This window comes from Trichogramma pretiosum, unplaced genomic scaffold (genome assembly GCF_000599845.2).
Source record: "Trichogramma pretiosum strain Unisexual culture from Peru unplaced genomic scaffold, Tpre_2.0 scaffold126, whole genome shotgun sequence".
NCBI classification, from domain to species: Eukaryota; Metazoa; Arthropoda; class Insecta; order Hymenoptera; family Trichogrammatidae; genus Trichogramma; species Trichogramma pretiosum.
The window spans coordinates 137,937-163,057 of record NW_019641676.1 but is presented as its reverse complement, the minus strand read 5'-3'; the positions used below and the strand labels follow the sequence as shown (position 1 = coordinate 163,057).

Genomic DNA, 25,121 nt, shown 5'->3' with positions numbered 1-25,121 from the left:
CACAAATTGTATTTGACTAAAAAAATTTTATTCGACATTTAATTTTAATTTTACTACCCCGAACGTGAAGAACTGAATGTGTATATGGATAACAAAAATGTCATATAATAGAAGGATAAATAGTTGGCTCAGCCAACGGCATAAGATTAACACAATAATTACAATTTAATATCAATTATAATGATATTAATGTGTGTTGTATACGTGTAGTTTATAGTTGATATTGACTTTGTCTTTCCTTGGCTGGTCCATTGGCTACGTTAGAAAATTACTCAATGGAAACGAATCATAATCATTCGTATAACGATACTTTTTCCAAGTCTTTATTTTATTTGTAAAATGCGTAGATTTTTTTGATATTATTTCTATTTTTCCAAACCAAACTGTGATACATTCATTAATGGCTAATTGCTAGTTATTGTTATATTAATATCAATATATAAAATTATTAATAATATGAATAACAATAATGCTGATCATACCGATGATGCACATTGGTAACAGTTTGTATAAGTTATATATGGTGTAAATAATATCGGGCTTCATTTGTACTCATATTCAAATGGACTATATTGTGAATGAATTGAACACGAAAAAATCATTTCTTCAATTTTGGATAATGCATGATGGTATGTTAGTTATAAATACTCTATAAAAAAGAAGATATATGCTTATCGGATCGAATAAGATAAATGAAAGATGGATTGAATAAGACACACGAAAAAAATGAAAGAAACGCAAAAGTTTATGTTGTCCTTCGTAATTTTTTGTTTTTTATCTTTCGTTTATTTTTACATTTTATAATAATTAAACTGTATGCTTTTTTTCCAACATTAGATTCTGGCAACGATTTATTTTTTATTTTTTTATATTCATTTATTTAAAATCAAAACTTAACATATTACTACTGTACATTTTTAATATTGTGTTTTTAATAACAGAGCAACATTGATTTCATAATGATTCTCTGACAACTCTTAAGATTAAATTGATTAATTTTTTTCTTTTATCAATAATAATATTGACTAGCCTAATAAAAACATTTTTGTTTAGTCATTTGGTGTTGCTTTTGGTCATTTATCACAAATTTCTTCCAAGAAACTCGATTTTTATTCAAAAATTTGTTTTAAATCTACACGAAAGTATATGTTATTATTTCAACGATCTAAATATACGAATTCCAATTTTTACGTTTTCAAGTGCCCTTTCGTTTATTAGCAAAAGAAAAAAACAAATTTATACATGAGAGAGAAAGAAAGAGAGAGAGAGAGAGAGAGAGAGAGAGAAAGAAAATGAGAGATAGAGAGATTGAGTGAGACCAACAGAGTTCAGTACTATAACTCAAGTACGATGTAAATTGTTGTAAATATTATTTTGTCGACGGCTAAAAATAATACTAAAAAAAAATAATAATAAAGATTATATTGTGTAAGCAATTACTAAAAGCGTTTCTCTACTAAGTTCCTCGTAGTGAATCGTTCAACTATACATTAAAAATATAATCAATTTATCGATTTAAGATCGATGATGATTTCTACGTATAGCTATTATTTACATCGAATAACATCAAACTGAATCTTTGGTGATTGTCTAAATATTTGCTCTAAACAATTGTTCTAAGGTGCGTTGCTTGGGTGGGTGAAATATATATTATGCTCGCCGCGATCGGTATTTCCGCTATACTCCAAATAACGACACTATCTATGCTACCACCTAAATATCGTAATAATCTCGTACGGCTACGTTATGTCGATCGAATAAAAACTATAGCCATCACATGATCGCGCATCGCTCTATACAGGCATCAAAAATAATGTCACGTACCTATCCCTAGTAGTATATTATGATAATTTATCGATCGATTGCGTGTGCATATAAAAGACACGTTACGATTTGAAATAAAAACGAAATGCAAGTCACTTTATCGAGAGTTCGATTATTGTCATATTTTTTTTTTTTTTTCAAAACCACGTGTTAAAAATCACTGCATCTCGTAGCACTTGGCCCTGCGACGACGCGACGCGGAGTCCTCTAGGTCGGCCTCGATTATTCTCGCTGCCCAGAGCAGCCTCGAGCCCCGCACGACGTCTCAGTGCACCTCCCAGACGGTGGCGCCGTCGCTCGCCGGCTTGTTGCTGTGCTGCGAGCCGTGTCGCGGCAGCGTGACCTGCTGCGGCAGCGCCGGCACGTCTATGTGCGCGTCCAGTCCGTCGCTGAGTTTGCTGAAGCGCCGCATCCAGCTGCCGCGACTCCCGGTGCCGCCGCCGCCTCCGACGCCTCCGCCTCCGGCGCCTCCACCAGCGCCACCCCCGTTGAGACTGACCTCCCTCAGCACGGACATGACCTCGTTCTCGTGCTCGCGGCCCTTGACTCCCTTCTCGTACTTGGCCTCCTGGGCCAGTAGACGCTCGCGCGACAGCTGAGTGGCCAGGGAGCGCGGAGTCGCCGGGATGATGTAGCTCATGCAGCCCGTGAGGGCGAACACGACGTGCTCGAACACGACGACGAAGGCCAGCCGGGCGGCGAACACGTGCCAGTACTGCGGGCTCAGCCCGTAGGGATCGTTCGGATGATCGGGACCGTTGCGGTAGCCACGATACTGACAGGTGGGCGGCTGGCGCAGCATGTCCTCCTCGTTGCGCATGTCCGACGTGTAGTGCGACGTGTTGAACTCGGACAGCGAGCTGTCGATGTAGCCCACGAGATCCTCGCTCGGCGAGTAGACGTACGAGTAGACGGTGCGCGGGATGAAGTCCGACGTGTAGGCGATCACGAAGGCGTTCGAGACCACCGCGGCGTACGTGATGCCCTTGAGGATGCCGTACCAGGCGCCGATGTCCTCCACCCGCTCGGCCAGCGGCCGACGAGCCTCCCTGGTCATCTTGTAGGCGTCCAGACGAATCTCGGCGATGTTGTTCAGCAGAGCGAAGAGCGGAGCCAGAGGGAAGGCCGCGACGAACAGGGTGACGAAGCCGTATTGGATTACTAAGATAGGGGAGAGAGAGAGAAAAGCGAAGACGAGAATTGAAAAATTGTCGGATCGAATCCTGAACGGATACAATGAAATGTTAAGATTGGTGCAATTTTCTGAAGATTTCTGATCCCTACGAGAATCGAGGGTCCAAGATCCGAACCTTTGATTTCAGTTTTAAAAAAGATTTTGAAAAGTTTATACAATTTTTATAAACATTTTGTCTGGAAATTTTAGGTCATTTTTAATTCGAATTAAAAACTGAGCTTAAATGTAGAAAAATATTATGAAGATTTCAAATTTACAAAAGTTTCATTCGACTAAAAGTTCCAGCTTGTAAAGAAAAATCATTTGTAACTTTTTGTCAACTTTTAAAAGCGTTTACACGTGTCCGAAATTCCACCTTTTATTCAAGTTTATAAAAGTGTATAATTATTTTTAAAAGTTTGCACATTTCACCAGAGAAGAACTATGAATTGTAATTACCATTTCTTTCATTAGCAAAACGCAATAAAAAGTAATGAAAAATTAAAACAGAGTAGGAAAAGCGTATCGCGCGTCAAAAATCATTAGTAGACTTACAATTTTCCGTACTTTTTTGTACTTGTTATTACGACTCGCAACATCGTTACATTTTTCATAAGGAAAATAATTGTTAGCCGGACTATGGATTCTTGCAAAAAAAAAAAAAAAAAAGAAAAAATAAATAAAATAAAATTCAATAAAAATGTCCCTCGCAACAGTTACACAAACAATTATTTCTCTTAATAAAATATGCAACAATATTGTGGAACGCAATAAAAAGTAAAGAAATGTAAAAAAATGTTAGACTTACTAATGAACTCGAGCACGTCGTACTTTTACTTTTTATTGCGTTTTATCGCGCTCATATTTATTTTTCAATTTTCCAAAGTGTTTCATAGTTACAAACAATTATTTTATATAATCCACACATCGGAGTGCGATAATAGGTAATTGACTCACTCATCTCGAGATACTCGTCGAACAGCGCCAACCTGCCTGGATCCTGCAGCTGATAATCAGTCTCCCAGCTGGTGTAAGGCCTCGACTGATCCCTCGTGGCCGCCTTGTGGCTTCTCTTCCGCCACCAGTTCCACATCTTCGGCGACAGTATCTCCACGAAATTGTTGAAGACCTGCTTGCCGATCATGATGATGGCCAGCTGTATGCAGACCTCGGAGAGGCAGCCCGAGGCGTCGCACACGTCCGTCCTGATGCGATAGAACTCGGAGGCGCGCGAGTCGCGATCGCCCGGGTGCACGTAGAAGCGGCCCTTGAAGAAGGCTATGTAGATGAGGGACGAGTAAAAGTTGACGAACTCGAAGAAGAAGATCTTGAAGGTGAAGCTCGACTCGTACTCGGTCTGCGTCCTCGGATTCTCCAGATTAACCATCCACCTGGCCAGCTTCTGATAGATGCGCGTCAGTATCATGATGATGATGAGATTGATGAAGGCCGCGGTGAGCGAGGTGAAGATCTTGGCGTGGCGCTTGAGAAAGTAGCCGCCCCCGTGGAACACCGCCACCAGCGAGATCCTGTAGATGATGGTGCCGAGGACGGCGCCGAGCACCACGCATATCATGAACAGGACGATCGAGCCGGTGGCGATGTAGCGCATTGTCCGCGACCAGACGGGCAGGTAGGGCTCGCGCTCGCGCGTCACCGGATTGATGCGGAACGTCTTGACCGAGGCCTCGAACTCGGGCCTGGGCTCCTCGTCCACCTCGCCCTTGGTCATGTCCCACTCCCAGGCGAGGACTTGCTGGCGACGCTTCCACATCTCGAGGAATGTCGTGGCTGCAAATACATCGATGAAATTGTAATGTAATTTCTTGATTTAAGATCTTGATGTACGATTGTCGATATTGTATAAGTTCTTACGTGAGAACTGGTCGAGCTCGAGTCTTTAATGAATATGGGAGTAAATTTTTGCGTAAAAACTTAAATATTAACTTACTTATGAATTTACATAAGATCTCGTGTAAGATTTTGACGATAAATATTGGCAAATTTTTTTTTCTAGATAATAATTTGCTTTTTTGTCAATATCTTTGAGGAAGATATCTTACTTAAAAATTTTTACTGCTGATGATTATATGTAAGAATACATGGGAGTAGAATCTTGTATAAGATTTTGATGAAAAAAAAATCGACAAAAAAGTGATTTTTCTAGTGAACACTTCCAAATTTTGTATACGTCAATATCTTTGGTGAAGATCTTACGTAAGAACTTTTATAATCGATGATCATGTGTAAGATTTAACGTAAGATCTTTTATAAGTTCGTATTTAGAAATCTTTGGGATACCTAAAACATTTATAATAATAATAATAATAATCAAATAAAATGCTTACCCCAAAAAGACATGAAAATGGCGAAAAACACCGTGGACGGATTATCGAAGAGATAAGTCAATCTCGCGAACAGACACGAGTCTCCCAGCTTCGTGTAGGGACAGGCCTTGTCGCAGAGCGGACAGATGGTGATGTTGCCCGCGAGCCTCGTGTCGCAGATCTCCTTGCTCGGCACGTTGTCCGCGCCGTCCATGCTGCCCAGACCGTAGAAGAAGCAGAGCAGGCCGACGATCGCCGGCGGATACAGGGCGCGCGTGTAGAAGCCCAGCCAGGCGAAGTACAGGCCGACCTTCTCGCCGAAGTAGCGCTTGACCAGCCAGAGGGGCTGCTTCTTGTACCACTGGGCCGGCCGGGCCCAGATCAGGTAGAGCAGGTAGCGGTCCAGCACCTGGCCGCTGCTCGACGGCTTGTTGTAGGCGCCCTCGTGCAGCGGATAGCAGTCGACGTAGGTGCCGTCGGCCAGCAGACGCCTGATGCCCGACTTTTCGTGCACCTCGTCGTATCTGGCCCTGAGGAGGATCTGCATGACGATGAGCGAGCGCTGGGCCGGGGTGAAGGCCGTGTCGCGATCCTTGACGACGAAGCGCTCCTCGCGATCGCCCGTGTCCGTGCTCGCGTAGAAGCTCGGCTCGTCCGGGTAACGGCTCGTGTCCCACAGGTGAAAGCTGCGAAACCACTCGATGCCCCGGGTCCAGGCGCGCTTCCAGCCCCGCTTGCTCTTCATCTTGGCGTTCTCCTCGTCCCAGGCTTTGACGGAGATCGTGATGAAGCGCTTGCAGGGCAGCTTGAGATTCATCACCTCGGCGTACTGCACCTTGACCTTCCAGGGTATGTGCAGCTTGAGGAAGTACGTCTTGCCGTCGAACGACGTCTCCTTGGACTCGAGCTCCAGCTGCAGGCCCTCTTTGAGGAGATTCTGCTCGAAAACGCGGCGCTGCTCGCGATTGCGCGCCTCCTGCTCGGTCATCACGCCCTCGCTCTCGTCCCGGTAGACGAGCACCATGTCGATGCGTCGCCGGCCATCTCTGCGTGTGACACACACACACACACAAAAAGGACAAAAAAATTGCGCGTAATTTTAATTCGCTTTATTGTATCGTATATATTGTATTATATGTAGCGGGACGAGTAAATATGTGCGAGCTTGGTGGCGCATTATATTAGTATATAGAGCCCCTCGCGCGCGTACATATAGGCATGAATAGATAATGATCGATGTGCCTTTCCATGTGCAGCGCGATCGATGTGTGTGCCGCAACGCGAGAAACGCCACGTCTCTCTCTATATGTATATATATCGAGACTACCGCGATTTGTATATTTAGAGATAGCTGTGACATTTGTCCCCTTTTCCCCGTGTAATAATTGCACATCGCGACAAAAAGAAAAGCCACAAGAATCGGGTAGTCTTGTAGTCCAAGGGTTGCGGGTGTGTGTGTGTCCTAAGGTGGCCGTAGTAGCTTTTATCCCTATTTATATAATAATAACCGGAGAGCTATAAGCTGGCTCATTGATAATTCATCGTTCGCCAGCAGCAGTCGTGTGTAGCTTTTAAGGTAGCGATACACGTAATGTGTAGCTTTTTCGTAACACTTTGCACGGCGTATTTTTTTAGCTCTACTTCGTATAAGATAATTTGCCTTTTTTTTCCCCTCAAGTTCGCGCTGCGCAACGTGCATAATTCGCGAAAAAAAAATAATAATAATTCGTAACGACACTGACCGGAAAAATAGAGTGTCCCACTCGAAGTCGTTGGGATAGCTGTCGTCGGCTTTGGCAGTGTCCGCCGCGGCGGCGGCTGCGGCAGGCCCGAGCAGAGCCGAGGCCGTCTGGCGCAGCCCACCCGGGCCATGGTGATGATGATGATGATAGTCCGAGGAGGAGGAGCCGGCGGTCTTGTCGTAGTCCCCGAGGCCGCCGTCCTCGTCCCAGCCGCCGGGAAATATCGTGGCTTGAGAGCCCGACAGGGAATTGTCCTGCGAGGGGCCGCCTTGTACCTTTGGACCTGCGTGCAGAGACACACGCGCGATATATAATTAATGAAAAATCGTTAATCATTAATGGTCGAGGCTTCGATTTCTCCCTGATTTCCTTCGTACCGGAAGCAGAAGACATGATCGCGTTAAGTAGTCGACGAATCCCGACATGTTTCGCGCTGTCCCGAATCGAGCCGCCGCTTCAACGACAGTAGTAGTGGCAGTAACAGGTTGTATAACGAGCTGCGGCCGACGACGCGACGAAGAAGAAGCGGCGACGACGACGACGACGACACGGGCGACCTCGCCATCGCGCGGCACTTTCGCTACTGTGCACCGCGGCCACCCCTGCGACGGGGATTACACCACCTCGGGCTGTGCGCCTGAGCTTTAACTTCTCTCTCTCTCTCTCTCTCTCTCTACCTGTCTCTTGCTTTATATATTTCATTACCATATTTTTCCGTTTTTTTCTCTCTCTCTTTTTATTATTAGCGAGTTCATTAACGCGAGTGTGGGTGGGTCGGTAGATAGCATAAAGACGACGACGACTATAACTATCGCGAGAGGGTCTATAAAAGTGGGAGGGCTCTATGTACCCTCTATATCGGCATATAACGCAAGGTACCCCCGAAGTTATTTGTATAATACGCGCGTGCGATAAATGCCTTTAAAAGCGTAACCTGCGCGCGCGCCCCCCCGTCATCGGATTATTATTTTGGCCCGGGACACGCGACGGGGTAAGCAAGAAAAAAAATGTGTAAAAAATAGCCGCCGAGTGGAAGATAACCGCGACGCGTCGCTGTGCAGTAGTAGCGGGGCGCGGTGCATCGTATCGATGTTGCAGCTCGTATACAATTGTATACGGCAATTAAAAATACACAAGCGGCTCGCGGTGCTTGCGCGCGCGCGCGCCCCCCTGCTACGGAGTGCATTTATTTTCGTACGTACGTACTTGCTTCGGAGCTCTTTATAATGAGCCCGATTTTATGTCGTACCTAACTTTTTTTTTTTTTTTTTTTTTACCCACGTTGACGTGTGTCAGGCTCTTACGTTACCGCAATATAGATTACAGGTATTAACGGATTTAGAGAAAACTCGAAACGAATCGCGGCACGATAATATTGCACCGCGTTCGCGCGCGCGTTTTTATAATCAAACGTCGCGCGTATATTTAGCGCCTGTCGCGAATCGTAATAATGAGTAATTGTTCGAGCGGACAAGGCCTTTAATTATTATTAAGCTCGCGGCGAGAACTATAGACAGCTCTCTCTCTCTCTCTCTCTCTTTGCGGTTGAATACATTTTTTTTGTGTTCGTTCGCGCGAACTTGGGGATTTTTTCACGCGCGCGACTACGCGAGTTCGTAATGTAGCTCATAAAATAAATGGTATTTATTATAAAGTAGCGACGGATCGTTGGCATGCCTCGTATGGAAAAAAAACACGGAATAATAGAAACTCGGTATATGTACGTGCAGAGCGAGCGTATATATTTCGATCTGTTTATCGATTTATCGATACGATCGATCGTACCTTGACCCTGAAAATCAATGCGCGCGAGATACATTTCAATTGTTTTTTCTCTATATTTCAATGGAGGAGTAAATACAATGATAATTGTAAATTCGAATGTAAAATAAATTTCGCGCTTCTTAGCCGCGCGCGAAGACGGATTCCCGGAAGCGAACCGATTCTTCGCGGCTACTTAGCAGAGAGAGAGCTGGCGAGTATATATCAACGATAACACGACAGGAAACATCTAATATACCAGTCGAGTTATTTTTCTTGAATCATTGATGAGACAGGCCAGGAGTCATAAAAAAAGGAAAGGAAAATAATCGATTCGCTCGCGAGTGTTTCAGTATACGTGTGTGTGTGCGGCGTCGATTTTCCGCTGCGACGGCATGGCCTATTATACCGACAAAAAATAAAGCCACTTCTCCACTGCTGCCGCCGGTGCCGTGACGCGCGCCTCGCGTTAAAGTGCAACATTTAGTTAAACGCACACACGAATTCGCGCCGACTGTCCGTCGTGCTGCTGCCGTATAGCAGCGGACAGTGGATATTACACACACTCGCGCACACGTGTGTATCGCATCGATCGCTATATACATATACGATATTATATAGCGGCTTGGCTTGGCTTAGCCGATTCTCCCGGCAAGGACACTATACTCGCTCTGTGCTTATTGTACACACACACACACACACATAGGTACATGCACACGCTTTTCTTTTTCTCTTTGTTTTTGCATCGAAACAAAACGTACGACGGTCGAGTTTTAATTTCACTTCGTTGGCTTATCTTTTTTTTCTACTCGATTATAGCGGGTCTAAAATTTGAACCAAAAGCACGGTGCGCGTATTCGTACAAACGATTGTTTCATATTTCAAGACGATTCGCACGCACGTCGACGCAATGATATGCAAAACTTTTGTGCATAGCTCGCGCGCGAATCTGCGTGCGCATAATCACACACACGCGCTCGTTTCGTTTCGCTCATTACGTATATAGGAAGTGTCATCATACGTATATATAACTCACCGAAGCAATCCCTCGACACCGTCGAGACTCGATTGGTCGGATAAACGCTGGCCCTCGACTTCTTGCTGTTGCTCGTCGTCGTCGTCGTCTGATTCTTCGGCGATTCGCGTCTTCTGCCCTCGGGCGACGACGACGACGACTCCTCCCTACCGCCGGCGCCGCCGTCCTCCTGCTCGCTCAGCTCGATGTATCTCGGCCCGCTCGGCCGACTTCCGGGTAACAACAAGTGCGGCAGATGCTGGCTTCGCGGCTGCTGCTGGGTAGGCTCCTCCGAGCGATGCGGACTCGACCTGATGAAGCTCTGGACCTTTTGCAGCTCGGACTCGAGTTGCTGCTGCTGCTGAGCATCGGCGGTCGAGGCCGCCGACGAGGAGGACGATCCCGAGCGGCCCGCGGAGCCGATCGAGCCGGTGACGATCGCGTCGCTGTTGTTGGACGTCGCGCCGTCGTTGAACGAGCCCGTGGCGATCGTTGCTTGCAGAGTACCGTCGTCGGCCGTCTCTTCGCTCGCAGTGGCTACGGGTATCATCGGATCCTCGTCCAAGTCGAGCAGATGCTGCTCGCTGCTCGAGAAATTTTCCATTTTCCTCTCTCTCTCTCTCTTATCTTATCTCGGAGCTAGCGTTGATCCAACGTGCAGACGACATTCTCGGTCCATGAAACGAGACACGAGACCAAAAGACGAGCGGCATTGCCAGGCACTTGGTCGCGCTTATCGACGTACAGCCATTCGACGGATCCGAAAGTCTAACGATACACGACGTTACATATTTATTACATGTCCGTGTGCGCGGGAAAAGACACGCAATCACGACAAATGTACGCACACAGAAGCACAAAGAGGGCAAGTAGAAAGCACTGGTAGCACACACACAGACACCGCGTGTGCATATAGACGGCGGAGCGTAGCTACTCGGCGCGCCGCCGGCCTATCTGACTTATTAATCGAGGATTCGGCCTTGGCCTCTGTTATTATTATTACGCGCGGCGGCGGCGGCGACCTGTCTATACGATATTATTAATAAGAGCAGACGAGCGACGCCAGATGGAATTGTTTCGGATGCACTCGTTGTCGCGTGGATGCACAGCTCGACTCGTTACGACTGTGGAGAAAATCGGCTCGTCGATCCAGCGACATTTCAAATCGTGCACCGATCCTCGAGCTGGCGGGGTTTCGAATTATTTGTACCGATCTCAATGCCGATTTCACATTGTATTTTACAAGTTCGGCGCAATTATATACGGTTGATTGATCGTGTCCCGTTGCACCGCGCGATTCCGAGGATATATCGTCTTTGGTATTGCGCTCGCGATTGTGTCCCGAAGCCAACTGACCAACTCCAGCAATGATATACGGAGTGGCCGGCGGCTACTGTAGTGGCCGCGGCTTATAAGCACCCACCCCTGCTTCACAGGCGTGTGTGTGTGTGTGTGTGTACGTGCATTTATGCTTGCAGTACGTTTACGTGGGATGTGTGCCAGGCGCGCGCGTACGTGTAATCTATGCAAACATGTATCTATATTACCTTCGTATGTACATGGGTCGTATCACGAAAGAGTTGATGGTTCAAAAACTGAAATTGAAACAAAGTATGTACTCTTGAAGAGTACATTGAAGAGTGAAAATTCTAAAAGTTTCAGTGCTCTAGGTCCATCCCTCTTGGATCTTCGGGGTCTCAAAGTTGCAATTTGGTTTTTCTTATTTTATTCTGCTTTCCAAGAGTGAATATGAAAAAATGATTGAAACATGATTTTTTATGTAAAATTTGATGTCAAAAATCATATTCAGAAACTCCAAGTACCCTAATTTCTAACTTTCAGCCTCAGTTGCAAAAATAAACATGTTAGTATCCAGCGATATGGCCAATATTGTAATATGTTCATCGATACACCAAAATACAACTTCTGATAAATTTTGGTCATCGGTTGAAAATCGGAACTAATTCTTCAGCTGTCGAAAGACTTATAAAATTTTACGTTGAAAATCATGTTTCATAAATTTTTTCATATTCACCCCAGGAAATCAAAATAAAATTTGAAAAATCAAATTCTAACTTTGAGACCCTGAAGATCCAAGAGGGATGGACCTAGAAGGCTGAAATTTTCAGGATTTTCATTTTTCAATGTCCTCTTCAAGAGTACATACTTCGTTTCAATTTCATTACCATCAACTCTTCTGTGATATGACCCATATGTAAGGTGTTGTGTCAATCGGGCTTGTTTAACTTTTGCATGCGCTGTAGAGTTCGTTCGTGTGCACTCGCACACATGACACTGCGACGATATAAATGTATCGTAATTATAATGATATCGAAACGCATCGCTATTAAAACGTTAATCGACGCCTTTCGAGAATATATATTTGTATTATATAAGGTAAAGCGGCCAGTTATAGGCAAGCTAAGAAAAATTGTTGCTCTCACTTTTTACTCACTTATAAAAATTTCGTTCGCCATCAAAAAAAACTAATGATAATTTTCAAGAAGTGATTAGAGAAAAAAAATGCTAATCAACTAATTATGAGCCACTCTACGGAGACATCAATCACTCTGAACTAAGGTTTCGGTTAAGTTTTTATTTTCGAGCACTGAACATGTGAAAAATGAAAATACAACGTATTTCAAAATGTGTGAGGAACCTTCCGCCATTTTTAAAAATTGAATTTAACCGTATTATTAAAAAATATTATTAAAGATTATTACAGGTGTGGATAGACAATTTTACCGGATAGCCCAGTTATGGGCCAAGGCAGAGTTATAAATCGTATAAAAAAAATTTAACAGTGGAGCTATAAATTTTTTCTTTAAAGAATAATATTAATAGAAATAGAAGAAAAATGTTATTCCGTCAAAATTAAATTTTTATTTTCATTTATTTAAATAATAGCTCAAGGCGATCCATGACTGGCTACTTTACCCATTATAATTCTGCGTCACGTGATTTGGAATGAATGTCGCTCAGCGAGGGGTCGAAAACGCTGAGAAAGTTCCGCTCGAGCGCGCGACTTTATATACCGAACATGTATATATCGAACCAGAAACTTTAGCTCGTTTTTTATTCTGACATAATATTCAACAAAAAGTTTGCGAACCAAGACGATCGTATACTTTCCTCTCTTATACGTTACGACAATTGCGCGAGTCGAAGAGTGCACGAGTTGTATATATACTACGTGGGCGCAACGTCGTCATAGCACAGCATTCATAATATATATTGCGATTTCGCGATGACGTCTCCTCGTGACATGATTAGCGACGCGATTCTCTCTCGCTCGCCGCTATCCTTTCGATTCGATTGTCCATTTTTAGAATCGACACGTTTATAAGTATAAGCACGCATCTCGATCGCGCTCGACGATACGTAATAGCAGAAATGACGCGAATTGTGCATTATGTATAGGGGATCATGTTTAAGGGGCGCGTAGAGGAGGAATGATAAAACAAGTTGTAATCTTTTTTCACAGTACTAACGAAAAGTTATCTTTTTACGTATTGAATATTAATTTTTATAATTACAGACTGTAGCAGTTTTACATTTGTTTTTTTTGTTCAATCAGGCATGATAATTTTTTTGTAATGCTCTATTTTAAATTATTCTGTCATCAACGATAAGCCTTATTGATACGTTTAAGCTGTTTGTCCCAAACCCATAAAAACAGCTGTACTCTCAGGTGAGAAATCCAAAATTTCGCTTTGTCAGCTTGACTACTCAAATTTGTATGACAATAGACGAGGATCTAGAAAATCACGCTCGTACCGTCGCGTACCCGTACATACTTTTAACAGTATACATAATGGTTAAAACGTAGTATTATACCGATCGATGACCGCCCGATGACGACGATGGCACACAGCTGCTTATAATACATTATATTATAGCTCCAAGCTACAACGTTCGAGGATACATATTCTGCTTTTTTTTGTCGTCCCTTTATAATGATGGAGCAATTATGACACACGCTGAATCGTATACGACAAGGAAAGAGAGAAAGAAAGAAAAAAGTTATAATGAGAGCGACGTACAAAAATAGATAGAAAATCACAGAGTATCGGCAAAAACTTATTTCTGTCCGTGTTTTCGGTTAGTTATTCATACGGCACGTGTTGTACCACATACGCGTGCATCGAATGCGCTTTCGTAGGATGCTTTATTTTTTTTATCGATAAATTATTTGTACGCGCGCTAGGATATCACAATTTGAAAATTGTCGCGCACTGGACGTTTCAATTGTCGCCGCACCGCGTACACGCGCTCGATAGTATAAGGCGGCATAAGAATGCATTGTCACGGTCTGTGCAAGCTCGCTCGCACACACGCGTCCATTGTCCAGCAGCAGCGCATTTATGAAGCAGCAGCAGCAGGTGCTTATAATAATACGAGCTATATACGCGAGTCGAAACGAAGATTGAAACGAGCTCATATACGAGCGGAGAAAGAAAAAAAAATAAGAGAGAGAGAGTGGAGTAGGGGGAAGAAGAATGAAAACGATTAAACGTGAATAAACGCGACAAATCAGGAGTGCCGGCCGGCTCTCTCCCTTCTTTTCTTTCTTTCTTTCTTTCTTTCTCGATCGGGGGCGACAAAGAGAGCGCAGATTCGTGTATTCAAATGATGTTCAGGCAGTCGAGGACGTGATTCCGCCGAGCGAAGTTATATTGTATCCCAGTTCGGAGGTTTTTCCAAATTTTAGGTAAGCGCAAACGCGCGACAACTTCGTATCAGGATTTTTTTTTGTCTCTTTATCGCGTTTATTCGTGGTTAGATCGTGGCAAACCTCTTTCGCTGCTTTTACTCGTGTGACGTATCGAATTGACTTTCAAAAATTATGATTAAGATTCGCGATTGATTTTACAAAGTTCTTCAAATCGCAAAAGCTTTGTATTGCATTTGTAAAACGAAATTCAGTGATAATCGACTCCAATTATAGTTCGGCCTCGTTCGACAACAAAATATAATAACGCGAAAGAAAAACTTATCGTTGGCTTCTCTCTCGCAGATTAAAAAAAGTCAAGACTCGATCTTCGTTGTAGTCTCCTGCGTCTCTTTTCTTTCGTTCGCATCGTTCGACGATCGCCGACGATTCCGCCGTATACAAAGAAAGTATATAGTGCTTATAACTTCGCGATGCGATTTCGGAAACGCGTTCGTACTGTTTTAGCCGATGGCCTCGAAAAAGATAATTTTTCCGCAGCTCGACGTTGGTGCTTCTACGTATATATTATAAAACATGCCCATATATTATGTGGATATCGATCGACGATGTGACATATAAACTTGCTCGCGCGGCCAAGTGCATAGAGACGAATTAGCGATCCTACGTACTTATTCGGTATAGAGCTGTCACGGTGGTTTTCGTGTCATAAATAATTTTTTCTCCGTTTTACTATGTACAGATTCGAGCCGCAGCTGCGCTCGCTTAACCAAATTCAAGATGAGAATCGCTCCGTTCGCTCTGCTCGTTGCTGCTGCTGCTGTGGGTATCGGTGAGTGACAATTAATACGTGCAATATAATATGATAATAACAAGAGCAAATGCAAAATTTATAACTTAATAAATTATCGTTACATTATATAAATAATTTGATGTGACGTGACCGATGGGACGATCGCGAGCGAGACAATAGAATCGTTACAGACAAAACTATACATGCGGTTTTGTCCAAGTTTCACTTTCAACGGCCGTTTTTACGCGGCTGCCGATTCGTTTGAAAAATTAATTATAATTTTAACCGATGCTGTGTAATAATTCATTATTGAGCTTTTTGATCCCACCGATAGATGGAGCGTCGCAAACTCGCGAGTGGCGAAAAAAATTTCATTGGGTATATAAGTACATATATCATGTTCATATTTGTTCAATGTGCTTTAAGGATGTGCGATTGTTGGTTGATAGATCCCGAAATTGTTCCAATAAGACACAATTGATTTTCGTGAGAAAAATCGTGTCCAAAAAAACTCACGTTTATTTTTAGGAAAAAATACAACTTTATTCAATTGAGAGCACTCTTTAAATCAAATTTATGATTTAATATAATCAATTAAGATTATGAGAAAGAAAGAGAGAGCAATTAGCGTAGCTCCTCTTCTTTGTCCGGTTACCTGGAGAAGGAATTTTTTGATCATTACTCCGATCAACACGAAAGCGGTTGCTATGCAGCCTTCGTTTTTTTTTTATATATAAATAAAATATATATGTTCGAAGTGTATCGAACAGCGATTCCACTAAGAATCGAATCGATTCTGCACAGCTGATAGAATCGTTTTTCAAGAATCGATTATTTTGAAAAAAAATCGAAGAATCGATTCCGATTCTCAATTTTTTTTAAAGAAAAGATAAATGAGCACGTATTATTCAAATTATCAATAAGTAAATTAGATTGGTTTATTTAAATTAACTGAATTACAAAAACTATTTAAAATAGTATTCAAAACTTTTGATCAATTTGAAATTTTTTTTTAATCACATAATTCCAGTCATCAGTAATTCTTTGTATAAATAATAACATATTCAAATAGTTTCTTGTCACTCAATTGCTACGAAGAGGCATTTCAATTTAAATTAACTTATAAACATGCTATACTCTTCGTTGAGAGCGTCGAATTATCCTTTTTTATACGGTCTAGGATTGAAAGTATAAGATGATAAGTTTTCAAAGAACTATTTTGCTCATTACTGGAATGATTGAGCACTATTCTTCCAAAATTTATAAATGTTTTGATTCCGAGGAATTATTAGAAATTTGAAGTATCGGTCAAACATATTGACTCATTAGTTAAATATTAACTAAACAAAATACTCTGACATAACGGAAAAAATGGATAAATTGAAGTCGGAATCGAAGCCATTGGCGAGAATCAGAAAAAGAATCGATTCTACTACGCAAGAATCGAATCGATTTTTAGTAATCGAGTAGAATCGCACATCCCTAATGTGCTCTGAAATGGTAGAATCAACAAGACCATCCACTTATATATCTTTCTTCTATTTCCGCTAAAAAAAAAAAGCTCAAGGCCAGCGAACCCCGCAAATATCCTACATCTCCGAGGAGCAGGTCAAGGACATCGGCGGCACCGTCGACCTCGTCTGCTCGGTCCAGTACAGCCAGGACTATCCCGTGCTCTGGCTCAAGATCGACGACGACGGCTACGGCGATCTGCCCATCACCTCCAACACGGCCCTCATCATACGCGACAGTCGCTTCGCTCTGCGCTACGACCCGAGCTCCACCACGTTCACCCTCCAGATCAAGGACATTCAGGAGCACGACGCCGGCACCTATCGCTGCCAGATCCTCATCTCGACCACCAGCGTCATCAGCTCGGAGGTGACGCTGGGAGTGCGTAAACCACCGTTGATTATTGATAACCCGGCCAGATCGCAGCTGGTGAGGGAGGGACAGTCGGTGCAGCTCGAGTGCTTCGCCGTGGGACTGCCGAAGCCGAGGATCTCCTGGAGGAGACAGAACAACGCGATTCTGCCCACGGGTGGGCCGATTTATCGGTGAGTCGCGCGATGGTACACCGACGAATTACCGGAAAAATTAACTCTGTCGGATTGTCTTGGCAATCGAATTTATGCATAGCTTTTATAAACGTTTGAAAACGTTTATACACATTTATAAATTTAAACAGAAGGTCGTATTTTGGGATGCGTATAAAAATTTATAAAAGTTTATAATGCTTCGGTTTCATTGTCTACTTGACGTGACATAATTAACTACATATATTATAAATTGTTTTCTCCAACTAAAAAATTAGTCAAAATTTTCAGCCAAAAATTTATATAACATTCTTTCAATATGGTGAAAAAATTTTATAAACTTTTTAAAATTTGACTCATACTTTAGATATACTCAAAAATTCTCATTAAACAGTAAAATTTTTCAACTGCCGTGCAATTATAGGTTTTTTTTTAGCTAAACGAGGAATTATAGTATGAGTCAAAGCCTAGTGCTGTAACTAGTTTTTTGTTTAAAAAATCATAACTGCACCAGTCGATAATACTATTTTTTACTCCCCCGAAAGCCTAAAATTGACGGCAAAGTTATTTTAGCTTAGAGTTTAAGCTTTGCTATATAGGTAAAAAAGAGTAAATTCGCAACGATCGCCTATATCGTTTTTTTATCAATTTTCGCAGCGGCTCCATCCTCAAAATCGCCAGCGTCAGCAAGGACGACCGCGGCACGTACTACTGCGTGGCCGAGAACGGAGTCGGTCGCGGCGCCCGTCACACCATCGACCTCCAGGTCGAGTTCGCCCCCGAGGTCGGCGTCGTCCATGCGCGCCTCGGCCAGGCCCTCGAGTACGATCAGAATCTCGTCTGTCAGATCGAGGCCTACCCACCGGCCAGCGTGACCTGGTACAAGGGCGAGGAGCGCGTGGGCGGCGGCCAGCACTACAGCACCTCGTCGTATCAGGCCTCGAGCGAGCTGCTCGAGTCGACGCTGAGGATCATCAAGGTCGAGCCCAAGCATTACGGCGAGTACACGTGCAAGGCCCAGAACAAACTCGGCGCGGCTGAAGCCAAAGTCGAGCTCTATGGTGAGTAATATATCGTGTCGTTCAACCTTATATAATGTGGAAATGTAATTTTTGTATTTTTGTGTGCCCGGCAGAGACTTACAAGCCCGAATGTCCACCAGCTTGCGGCCCGACGAAGAGGAGATACTAATAATAATAAATAATAAGACTTGACGCACGGGGGGATCGATTCGATCGATCGAATGTGTGCCAATAAATCAACTGTGTGCCATTTTTCGTAATCTTTTGTATTTATTGTTTCGTTGTATACATTACCCGAGCAATCTCGAGTTAATTAATTGTTCTCTATTATTGTGATAAATATAGATGTCGAGTGTTAAATGAGAGATTAAATGAAAAAATCGATTAATTTCGAAGCTGAAATCGCTACTGAAATTTTTTGTGTTACTTATTTCGTGTTTGACCTTGTTCGAATCGTTCGAAACTCTGCTCTGACTCTTTTATCGGATAGCTAAAGGAATATTCACTAATGATAAAAAAATAGCTATAATCATTTTTAATATAATCAAAAGTTTACTCGAAGCTTGAGGGGTTCAACATTTTATTAGCTGACAATTAAGAATGTGCTTCATTTTCCTTCAAAAATTTATTAATTTTTTCAACTTGAACATTGTTTTTACATAACGAGGTAAGGTTGTAATAAATCATGGTATTATAAATGAAAATGTTTAAATTAGTACTTTTATATTAAGTGTGTGATTGGCGATGAGCAGAATTGATGTGTCTTTTTAGAGCACTATTTTGTGAATATATCTTTCCACATGTAACGCATACATGTGAGATACCATGATGTACCGAATTTATGTGTCTTTTGGTATTGCTCTGATTTGCGAATTTCTTTCCACATACATCGCATTCATACGATTTACCATGATGTACCGAATTCATGTGATTTCTGAGATTACTCTTAGCAGAGAATTTTTTTCCGCATACACCACATACTTGTGTGATTTTACTATGAATCGAATCGACGTGAGTTTTGAGGCTATGTTTATAAGTGAATGTCTTTCCGCATACATCGCATGCATGTGAGATACCATTATGCGCCGAATCGGTGTGGCATTTGAGAGTCTGTTTTTGAGTAAATGACTTTCCGCATGTATTGCATTTATGAGTGATACCATTATGTACCGATTCAATGTGGATTTTAAGATTACTTTTTCGTAAAAGAGTCTTGCCGCATAAATCGCATGTACTTGTGATACCATTATGTACCGAAACAATGTGAACTCTCAAATAAACCTTACTTGAGAATTTCTTTCCACAAATATCACATGTAAATTTAAGACCGTTGTGCACCGTATCTGTATGAGCTTTGAGATGGCCCTTTTGTGTGAATGATTTTCCGCAAATATTACATGAGTAGGAAATACATCGATGCAATGATCTGACATGTCTGTTCATACTAGCCCTATGTGAGAATTTTCTTCCACAAATTTCACAGTTACAAGATTTGCTATCATAACACGCTGCACCGATGTGTGTTTTGCGATTATGTTTGTTGTTCAACTTTTTTATAATTCTTTCTTTATTTTGTTCCACTGGTTCACAGTCGAAATTCAAATTCGATTCTTCCACATAGTCACAAACGAGTTCCTGTTTCACTTCAACCAGAGGTTCTATTTTTATTATGTTCTGCGTTGTATAATCATTGGCAGTTTTATGAACTGCTAATGAATGAAAGTTGGGTTTCACGTCTTCACATTCAACAACTGTTTCAACTTCTTCACTGAGTTCGCTTTCACGATTAGCATCGCATTTTCGATAGGTCTGTTAAAGAGTAAAATATATGTGATATTACTTTCAAAAAAAAAAAAATACGAGTCACATTTAATCATCAAGACTTACAGATTGTTCTGGCGGAAATGATAGGAGTAGAAAGTTTTTGAGATCGGGTTTCTCGACAATCATTTCAGAATTATGTTCACCAAGCGATGCGTCGCTAGGCTCCTCTTTCACCCTGAAATAACGCGAATAAGGTTATGCATTATGTTTCATTCCCATAAAATGAAAATTACCTGTTGGAACAATTAAGTATGTCATTGGGTTCCATTGTAATCACTTGGAATTTTTTTCACAAATAATCATTCCGCGATGATTTTACTTGTCCAACTGATCAAACGCGAAAAGACCGGACGTTATATATTTTCGAAAAACTAGCCTCTACACTGTCCTCCGAGAAAAAAGTAGCAAAGCCAAAACACTGTGCAGTTAGACAACACACAGTGATGTGACACGCGACGTAAACAACAGAATGAATGTAGCTCTTTTGTACACGTTTTTCGTCAGTATTTCCGCGTAGCTTAAATTTAATTTACAAATACAAGTCTTTTTTGAACGATTTTAAACACACTTTTATTTAATAACATTCTTTTGGGATAAGTTGATGGATGTCAAACAAGAAATGGTACTATACAGTGGATTTTTTCTTAATCGTTCGATGTATCAAAGTCAAAAAGAAGGTCATTGTGGAGTTGAAAAATTTCAATCGCCATTTTAGCCTTGAATTTTAAGAATCGTTTAGAAAAAATAAAATTGCTCAAATATACACAAACGAGTACCAAGTATAATAATCGGTGTATGAATTTTTTTTGTTATTCTATACGAACTCTGTGAAATTCAATGATCAAAAATACGTAACTAACTTTCCATCGCTCTCGATTTTTTTTCCATTCGAAGTGAAACAATTTTTTAAGCGATGCGAGTAGAGTCGATTAATTTTTGGGGTCTCGGCTTCGCTCGACATCGACGAGTGACAGTTTGAAGCACGGCTCATATATATATCCAGCACGTCGTTCGAACGTCAACACGTAATAATAACTTGTCACGCGTGTTTACACTCTGTACAGATCGTAGCGTACGACGTATATAACAGATCAGTTTTCACTATAGGACGCCTCGGAGCTTGAACCAACACATAAATATCTCGTCGACTGCAGCAAGTGGCTTCTGAATAATTTAAATTTTATACAAGTGACCGCGTGTGTATAAATGCACCAAAAGTAAAAAGAAAAAAAGAAATAGACATGTCGTCGGCAAAATGCAGAAGCAACAGCGTATACGGAGTCAATCACAAAAGGCTGGAGATACTCCGCAGCTTGAGAATAAATATCGACTGGGACGACGGAGCGGAGCTAGCCGAACTCGTACGACGAATCAAGATAATCATCGGCGACGAGTGGAAGGGCGAATTACCCGATCTGCTCACCATCTTCATGCCCAAGGAGATCGACAAGCTGCTCAAGACGGCCGTGAAGTCGAAGCACTACAGGCGGCAGTTCATCGACCTGGTGATACGCGCGGGCTTCCGGGACGAGCCCAAGGTGAACCGTGACGGGGTGCCGTATCTGCGACGCACGACAGCCATCCACCACGAGGCGCGCGATCAGTGCCCCGACGTCGAGGCCATCGGCCGACTCTTCGAGATCTACCACAGGTACGACGTGAACTACTTCGACGAGCACGGGGTGACGCATTTTCACGTGGCCTGCGAACACGGCTTGGAGGACGTCGTCGAGAAATTCCTCGAGCTGGGCCAAGACCCGAACTGGCCGCAGGGCAAGACCGGCGACACGCCCCTTAATCTGGCCCTGGACAACGATCGCAAGGGTGTCGCGCGGCTGCTGCTCCACTGGGGCGCGGATCCGAACGGGCCCGACGGCACGGGCTCCACCCCGCTGCACATCATCTGCAAGAACAGGCACGCGGGCCTGGCTGGTCTGCTGTTCGGCGCCTGCGACCGGCAACAGCAGCAGGTGCAGCTGGAGGCCAGGGACAAGCTGGGCGAGACGCCGCTGCACTCGGCGCTGAGATGCCGAAACAAGAAGCTGGTGGAGGTGCTGCTGAGGCGGGGCGCCGATCCCAACGCCATCACCAGGAGTGGCGCCACCCCGCTGCACATCATCTACGACAGTCACGACGCCGAGTGGCTCCGGAAGTTCCTCGAGATCTGCGACCAGCTCGATCAGCTGGTGCTCGTGGACGCGAGGGACGAGTCGGGTAACGCGCCGTTACACCTGGCTCTGGAGCAGGACTACGAGGACATGGTGGAGGTGCTGCTGAGGCTCGGGGCCGATCCGAACAGCGCCAACGGCGACGGCGTCAAGCCCGTCCATCTGATCTGCCGTAGGAACAAGGCCGCCCTGGCGAGGACCTTCTTCGAGATCAGTCGGTCGGTGGGTCAGCCGGTGCAGGTCGACGCCCGGGACTGCAGGGGCAGGACGGCGCTGCAGCTGGCCGTGGCGCGATTCAACCTGGACATGATCGACGCGCTCGTGGATCACGGCCGAGCGGATCTCGACGGCCTCGAGTTTCCCGACGCCAAAGACTTTCGCGTGGACGAGTGCGAGCTCGAGTTCGCCGCCCGGCTGATCAGCTGCGTGGAGCGACTCGAGGCCAAAGGATACTGGTTCAAGCGGCAGGATCTGCTGACGATAATGAGGCTCTTCGCCAAGTATCAGCTGTTCGAGGTGGCGGCGGATCTGGAGACGGGCTGGTACGACGACGACAAGTTCCAGCGCTCGGCCAAGCGCACGATGATATGTCTGACGAGGACGAAGAGAGACAACGAGGACGACGACAACGAGGACGATTACGAGGACGACGTCATATCGCTGCACGAGCTGCTGAAGTCGCCGGCGGACAAAGTCGCCAGGATACTCATCCACAGGACGAACTACAAGAAATTCCTGGCGCACAGCGACCCGAGGGACTTCCCCGAGGGTTACATGCAGGCCTGCCTCGTGCATCTGTGCGAGGTGATCTCGCGGCGTTTCTTTCGCCGCTGGTCGCTCGAGTCGGTGTCGCAGCTCTCGTGGACCAGCTGCGCCGGCAAAGGCCTGCCGCGTCTCTGCTGCGACAAAATCATGGAGTATCTGAGAAACGAGGATCTGTTCCGGGTCTTTTTGGCCGCGGCGGGAGAGTCCACGAGGTGGCAGCTATGACGATATAAGCATTGTATTTCCATTGACGTTTTGTTAATACATTGATGCCATTACACTTGACGGATGCTATAAGTTCTAATAAAATGTGCTTGTAATTAGTTTAATTGATGTGTTGTTTTTTTGTTCGTGCTATATGTAAAACGATTCGAAATTAATCAGCAATTGTTCAGTGTCGAAGAAACGATCGAGCTGACAGAAATAATATGAAAAAAAAAATAAAGATAGAGGCGTATATTTTATAAAATGAATGTTTCAACTTCATCATTACGTACTCAAGTTATACTTGATAATTCTCTTAGACCACAATAACTTCAGGCTCAAAGTAAAAATACCGATCTTACGGCTCGTTTTGCTGTCAGCGCCTAATATTATCATAATCTTCTTATTACAATCTCTCTGCACTTTTCACCTCTATTTCCATAGTTTTTGATGAAACTTCTTAGCCAGGTACATGTAAAGAGAGAACCGGTGCCAGGTCTGTACAATGGCATTTTTGCATATTACACAATGAATTCCATTCAAATGTTTTCAATATCCCACCTGCAAATCCAATCGTTTTTCATAGTCTGCTCGAGATCTACATCTCTTATCCTTATTAGCGTCGAGTTTGTCGACGGACTGCCTGTTACCGAAGTAGTGCGCCATTGTAACTTTAAACTTGCACGCTTATTCTTTTACATATTTCGTTTTTATGATTTCAATTTGATCGTTTCAGCACTCTATTTTACGATAATTAAGCGTAAAAGATCACGAATTTAGAAAAAAAAAGTTAATGTCATTATAAGCTCCTGTGATATAATCTTTTTAGCTCAGGGACGGTATATTACACATTTTCATAACTGTTTCCATGTAGTTTTAGTGGCAGGCGAATGCCTGCATATGGCCCGCCGTCGATGAAAGGGGAAAGAATAGCTACAACGTACGAGCTTGAGCAATCACAGTCGCGGTGTCAATCGCATATCGTAACTCGTAACTCGTATTTGCAAATTGGTAAAATCTAAGCGTATTTAACCGCAAATATTTTCTGGTGGTGCAAATCGCGAAAGATTCACAGTGATGGAAAACGAAGAGTACACAGTTAGGTAAGACAATTTTTTTTGCACGACGCTATATAATTATTGTCAATCGATCGATATTAAACTTAACTATTTTCTGCAGTGTGAAACAAGAACTAAACGATGCTGGGCCAGAAGCCGGAGATGATTGTAAATTTGATTCGGTGGAGTCGACTCTCGAAGCGAAAAACTTTCAAACATCCACGCCTCATGAATCATCAGTGAGTTTTTTACTTTCAAAAATGTTACGATGCATCCATTGCGGGCTTTTACGATGTATCCATTCGTTAGGAAAAATTATAAACTTTCGATTGAGTCACTCAAAAAAGTCTAAATGTTCTTCAAATCTATTGAACAAAATAATCTATTTAAAATGAGTTTTAGCTCACAAATCCGAAAGCTAGCACTTTTACCCTATTTAAAGATACCGAAATTTCAATTTTTGCAAAACACATTAATGAGGTTATGGCATTACAGGAAAATCCAGATGTAAAAATGTTCATCGATTTCGAGTGCAAAAACGTTAAACCTGAACTTGGGTCTTTATCAACAATCATCTGCAAAACTGAGCATGATCAATATTTCCAACCAACTGTAAAAGTAGAAAACGAAAATCAGACCAAAGATACTAATAAGAATATACACATCGATTTCGAATGCAGAAAAGTTAAACTTGAACCGAAATTATTGTCACCAGCCATCTGTAAAGGCGAGTATC

The 25,121-nt window shown here is 43.2% G+C and overlaps 3 protein-coding genes across 4 annotated transcripts; 2 read left to right on the top strand and 1 right to left on the bottom strand.

Annotated features, from left to right (window-relative positions):
• Positions 1–850: 850 nt before the first annotated feature.
• Positions 851–11,196, bottom strand: LOC106656878 (anoctamin-4). 2 transcript variants are annotated; one of them, XM_014378035.2, is made up of 5 exons: positions 9,865–11,196; positions 7,068–7,350; positions 5,347–6,371; positions 3,956–4,789; positions 851–2,985 (listed from the first exon to the last, which is right to left on the bottom strand). In XM_014378035.2, the coding sequence occupies exons 1-5, from the start codon at positions 10,445–10,447 to the stop codon at positions 2,090–2,092; spliced, it is 3,621 nt and encodes a 1,206-aa protein (XP_014233521.1). In that variant the 5' UTR covers positions 10,448–11,196; the 3' UTR covers positions 851–2,089. The 2 variants fall into 2 exon arrangements, with proteins under 2 accessions (XP_014233521.1, XP_023316482.1); XM_023460714.1 differs by lacking the exon at positions 9,865–11,196 and adding an exon at positions 7,445–7,636.
• Positions 11,197–14,502: 3,306 nt separating this feature from the next.
• LOC106657031 (lachesin-like) lies at positions 14,503–18,635 on the top strand. The gene is made up of 5 exons (XM_014378277.2): positions 14,503–14,554; positions 15,258–15,347; positions 16,870–17,365; positions 18,002–18,405; positions 18,480–18,635. The coding sequence occupies exons 2-5, from the start codon at positions 15,296–15,298 to the stop codon at positions 18,533–18,535; spliced, it is 1,008 nt and encodes a 335-aa protein (XP_014233763.1). The 5' UTR covers positions 14,503–14,554; positions 15,258–15,295; the 3' UTR covers positions 18,536–18,635.
• A 2,796-nt stretch (positions 18,636–21,431) lies between these two features.
• Positions 21,432–23,348, top strand: LOC106656975 (protein fem-1 homolog B-like). The gene has a single exon (XM_023460712.1). The coding sequence runs from the start codon at positions 21,432–21,434 to the stop codon at positions 23,346–23,348; it is 1,917 nt and encodes a 638-aa protein (XP_023316480.1).
• Positions 23,349–25,121: the final 1,773 nt, after the last annotated feature.

Coding starts and splice junctions, on each gene's coding strand:
- LOC106656878 (XM_014378035.2), bottom strand. CDS start 10,447: ATGGAAAATTTCTCGAGCAGCGAGCAGCATCTGCTCGACTTGGACGAG. Junction 6,372..7,067: donor TGGGACACTCTATTTTTCCG/GTCAGTGTCGTT, acceptor TGTCACACGCAG/AGATGGCCGGCGACGCATCG. Junction 2,986..3,955: donor CGACGAGTATCTCGAGATGA/GTGAGTCAATTA, acceptor CCCCTATCTTAG/TAATCCAATACGGCTTCGTC.
- LOC106657031 (XM_014378277.2), top strand. CDS start 15,296: ATGAGAATCGCTCCGTTCGCTCTGCTCGTTGCTGCTGCTGCTGTGGGT. Junction 15,348..16,869: donor TGCTGCTGCTGTGGGTATCG/GTGAGTGACAAT, acceptor AAAAAAAAAAAG/CTCAAGGCCAGCGAACCCCG. Junction 18,406..18,479: donor AGCCAAAGTCGAGCTCTATG/GTGAGTAATATA, acceptor TGTGCCCGGCAG/AGACTTACAAGCCCGAATGT.
- LOC106656975 (XM_023460712.1), top strand. CDS start 21,432: ATGTCGTCGGCAAAATGCAGAAGCAACAGCGTATACGGAGTCAATCAC.